This window comes from Amborella trichopoda, chromosome 3, assembly GCF_054954075.1.
Source record: "Amborella trichopoda isolate Santa Cruz 75 chromosome 3, AtrichopodaSantaCruz75HAP2 v2.0, whole genome shotgun sequence".
Classification (NCBI taxonomy): domain Eukaryota; kingdom Viridiplantae; phylum Streptophyta; class Magnoliopsida; order Amborellales; family Amborellaceae; genus Amborella; species Amborella trichopoda.
The window spans coordinates 48,533,229-48,537,780 of record NC_142338.1 but is presented as its reverse complement, the minus strand read 5'-3'; the positions used below and the strand labels follow the sequence as shown (position 1 = coordinate 48,537,780).

At 37.8% G+C, this 4,552-nt stretch overlaps 1 protein-coding gene across 1 annotated transcript; it reads right to left on the bottom strand.

Moving 5' to 3' along the window:
- Positions 1 to 780: 780 nt before the first annotated feature.
- Positions 781 to 2,192, bottom strand: LOC18443795 (protein EXORDIUM-like 1). Its single transcript, XM_006853977.4, has one exon. It carries the CDS (start codon positions 1,938 to 1,940, stop codon positions 954 to 956), a length of 987 nt encoding a protein of 328 aa, XP_006854039.1. The 5' UTR covers positions 1,941 to 2,192; the 3' UTR covers positions 781 to 953.
- Positions 2,193 to 4,552: the final 2,360 nt, after the last annotated feature.

The window sequence follows — 4,552 nt, the reverse complement described above, 5'->3', positions numbered from 1 at the left end:
GGACATCTCTGTTTTCACCCAAATTATAAATTTTAAATCTCCAAAATAGAAAAAATCAGGCACATAAATCTTAAAAATGGGTGGACCAGATAGTGCATTACATGATGCACTATTTTCCCAATTTGAAGCTCATTTTTACCCATATCCATACATCTCAAATTCAAGATGAATAATTAGAGGATTTTTCAACTTTAAATCATCAATCTTTTCTATTATATTTTTGAGATGCATCTCACTTTTATAGTATAAGAACGATTGCCTATATAAATTTTTTCTTTTAAGAAAACAATACCTCTAGTATTAAATTGGACAAATTGACTACCGTAATGCTTTTCTGTAAGGTGATTTGTCCAATTAATTTGGGATGCAGTTCACAGAACGTCTCAACGATTTAACAATCAAAGCAGCAGCACTTCCAAACCTAGTTGGCAAGTGCAATTTCGACACTAGAAACCCTATGATAGCAAAAAAATTATTTCCACTCCTAATTAAATCTGAAGCTCCAAATATCTATGATAGCAAAAAAATTATTTCTACTCCTGAGTAAATCTAAAGCTCCAATTAGATAGAAAATAAAGATTTAAAAATCTTGAAAAGTTTATATGACACTGTTTTTAGGACTTGAATTTTTTATTATTTTTATATATCCCGACATCTTGAGGTTGTAAAAATTAAAAGGGGAATTTTTCCAATCTTGACGCAAATCCAATATTGAAACAACCTTTTCCGATTGGCTCTGCTCTCGGGGTGTGCATTGCCGTTTCTGTAAAAAGCAATGCCTTCTATAAATTTTTCTATTAATTAGTATTGAAATAAGTTTACATAATAATGCACAGAGGAGAGGAGAGGAAAGCAAAGAAGAGAGAGAGAGAGAGAGAGAGAGAGAGTCGTGTATCCGTTAAAATAAGTCTAGTAAAGGTTTTAGAGAGAGAAAATAGAAGATTGATTCCACCTCAGACAAGCGTCTCGCACTTGTGAGTTTGTGGATCCCACAAAGCCGGCAACAAATACTTCCTCCCCCTCATCCCCACCGCATTATAGCTGCCGCCGCTCAGCTCATCCACCAAAACCTCCCCCGTATAACCTGGATACGCACCCTTTCCATACACACCCACACATGCCGACCCCGCCTCCATGCACAACCCCACCTCCTCCATACACAACTCCTCCTCCCCCTCATAAAACCCACCCCCCAATGGGTTCGTCACGGTCCCACCCAAGAGCTTCGCTATATTCATCACGAGCCCATCCGAGCCCACGTCACCATTGGGGGCGACGAGGCTCGGACCCTGCGGACCGTAAGCGGGCTTGTGGAAAGGCCACGCGCAAAGGCCGGGGCACTGGCTCGACGAGTCGCCGACCCATATATATGGGGCTCGCTCGAGTGAGGGAAGGCGGACCCACGAGTGGTGGCCGCAGGTGCCTAGACAGAAGCCCTCAGGGTTCACATCGTGAGCCGTGAGGACCAGGGTTATAGACCCGGGTCGAGCCAGGGTGCGAACTAGGCTCGAGAGGTTGGCTCGGGTTAGGAACCTGCCCAGAGAGTAGGACGAGTGAATGGCCTGCTTCCCCACTCTAAGAACCGCTGGTTTTTGGGTGTTTTGCGAGTTCGGGACTACGTATTTTCCGATGGTTCGCCACCACTGGGAGACTGAAGGTGGCGACAGAGACGAGTTTTGGTGAGAGGGAATTGGGTTTATCGGATGAGATAGAGAGTGGAGGTAGTCGAGGATGATGGCTCTTTGGGAGGAGGTGAAGTTGCCATACCAGAGGAGGTTGAGGGTGATCTGACCAGAGAGGAGGGGGCCGTTGTGGTAGGTGAGGAGCAGAGGAGTTTCTCTCACTACAGAGGCTGGGGTCTTTGTTGCAGAAGTGAGAGAGTCGTTTAGAGAGAAGGAAATGAGGAAGAGGAGAGAGAATACTGTTTTCAGAGAAGCCATTGTTGCTCTCTGTGCTAGTCAAACTGCTTCCTTTCTGCAGACACCAACCCCAAGCAAAATCTCCCTTTCTCTCACTCTGACTTTCTCTTCGCAGAGGGACTGATGAGGTACGCAGGCTTATATAGTGGATTGAGTGAAGTGACAACTTATCAAGTGGCCTAGAGAGAGAAGGGAAGGAGGAGAGAGATATTATGCAATAATCAAAGATTTAAATGTAATTTACTTATATTCTTCATGAAAACGTATGAATATTTGCTATAATGGTCCTAAATGATGCTTTCTTGTACCCTCGTTCCCCTTAAACCTTCATACTTTCTCTCTCGATGCTTTCATGAAAAGGACCACCAAATAAATGCTAATTTCTCCCTCTCGTTTTCAATCTTTTCATGAAAAGGACCACCATGACACCAAGTACATTGGATTGGAATGGATAGGCCTCGTGTGGATCCCACCCAACGTATTCTTGTCCCCATCTCATAAAATATTTGAAATTTGAGTTGTTCTTGAGCTTTTTATTTTTAAGTTCCATTTTACAAAAATATTTGAAATTTGAGTTGTTCTCAATCTTTTCATTTTCAAGTTCTATTTTACAATATATTCAAAATTTTAAAAGGTATCTTGAAAAGTAAAAATTATAGATTTTTATTTTTTATGACCCTTGAATTAATTTAAACATGTCTTTTTAAGCTAAACAAATCTAAAAGAACATACTTTTTTTAAAAGTCATCCCAAATTTATAGAGAGAAGGTTTCATGAAAGAGAGAAGTCATCAAGATAAGAGAAAAAAGTGTTTGGAAAAATATGATTTGAGAGAAAAACAGAGAAAGATAAAAGTTTGGGTATAAAAGTAAAAAGAGAGAAAAGATTGGGTTTAGTAAGAGCATGGCTTTCACATATTTGTTTAAGTTAAAAAATAAGTTTAAAATGACCAATGGTTAGAAGACATTTCTGAAAATCTTGTGTTTATTAAGAAATGAAATTTAAAAATAAAGAGCATAAAGATGTTTTTTTTTTTTTTTTGACGCTTACCTCTTGCAATCTAAAAATTAGATTGTCTTTACTCAATCTCGAGATAATATTTTTTTCAAGTGTACATAGAGTACAATTAGGTTTTTATTATTATTTAATTTATTAAATTTAATCTATGGTTGAAGAGATTGCATCCTTTGGAGTCCTAAAACTAATTCTAGATGAGGTTTTAGCTAAAGGAGCAAATGTACAGTATACTCCTGCAGTAGAATATCTTTTTGACAACATGTTAAATCTTTTAAAGAACCCCAAAAACAAATTAAATTTAAGAGTTATGTTAGGGTTTAGGGCCATTGCTTCTTACTTGATTTGGGTTTTTTTTTTTTTTTTTTGGTGCGAACAATCAAAGTAAGGCACGTATTTAAATAGTATCGAGAAATGTGATTTTAAAACTAAAAATCTTTATGATAACCTTAAAATATATTTTCGTATTTAATTCTAAAATTTAAAGCTTTAAAAATAATATAGATCGAGCAAATATATGAAAACTTAAAAATTTAAAAAGTACTTTATAAATTGCATTATTTTCAAAACTTAAAATCTATTTTTCTCTCGTGTCTATACATTTTGAGGTCGAGATAATCAATTTAAAATTATTTGATATCAAAACAACCTCGTCTAATAAAATTTTGAGGTTGGCTCTAATTTGATTGTTCAAATAAACTTAGTTTTCGAATGTGTGAGTAGGAACGGAAGGTGGTGTGGTACCTAATTTGGGCTTAGTCTCCAAATTCCACTCTCCCTATTAATGTGCCTTGGCTTAAGAGCAGCCATTATTGTAACGTTTTCAAAATTTATAATAACACTAATATCAATGCCAGAAGATGACGAAATATTAAAAAGTGATGGGTTCGAAGTGGACGAAACTCACTGAAATTTAAGACATGGCCTCCAGATTGTGTCGAGAACATGTTCTGGTTCAACGCCTCCCAATAAGCAGGATGGGCACTCTCTCTCTCTCTCTGTATCGGATGAGGACCGAAAAGGGCAATAATAAATGAATTAATAAATCTTTTGTATTGATAAGGGGCGCTTGTACAGTTCCCATTGGTGGACCGTCTGGGTTCAGTGGGTTGCTTGAAGAGCATGACGTGTCAGACTGCCATGTCAGGAGAGAGACTGGACGCGCGATTTTGAGTTTAGAGAGAGAGAAAATGTGGATTTTTTAGAGAGAGACATGGACATTTTTACAGACAGAGAGAGAAAATGTGGATTTTTAGAGAGACGTGGACATTTTTAGAGAGAGGGAGAGAGAGAAAATGTGGATTTTTAGAGAGAGAAACTGAAACTTTGAGCTTGCTGGAGATTTAGGAAACACATGATTAAGCGAATCGCTGGTTTTATTGGATCGATCTTTTGATTTGAAATGATTCGAGGAAATTTAAGAAAGAATGATTATGAATTTTGAGGTCGCTTTGAAGGAAGAAATTATTAACTCTGGTTTGAGGTACGAGAATCAGATAGGTTACTTACTGTTCACACTTGCGATCGTCATGGCGATAGAGAGAGAGAGGGTAAATTCATGTAGACGTAATAATTCACTCTAGAGAGTAGCACTGAAGTAGCTAGAGAGAGAAATAGAG

What these genes read in the sequence shown, in the direction of transcription:
- LOC18443795 (XM_006853977.4), bottom strand. Translation starts at nt 1,940, where the DNA reads ATGGCTTCTCTGAAAACAGTATTCTCTCTCCTCTTCCTCATTTCCTTC.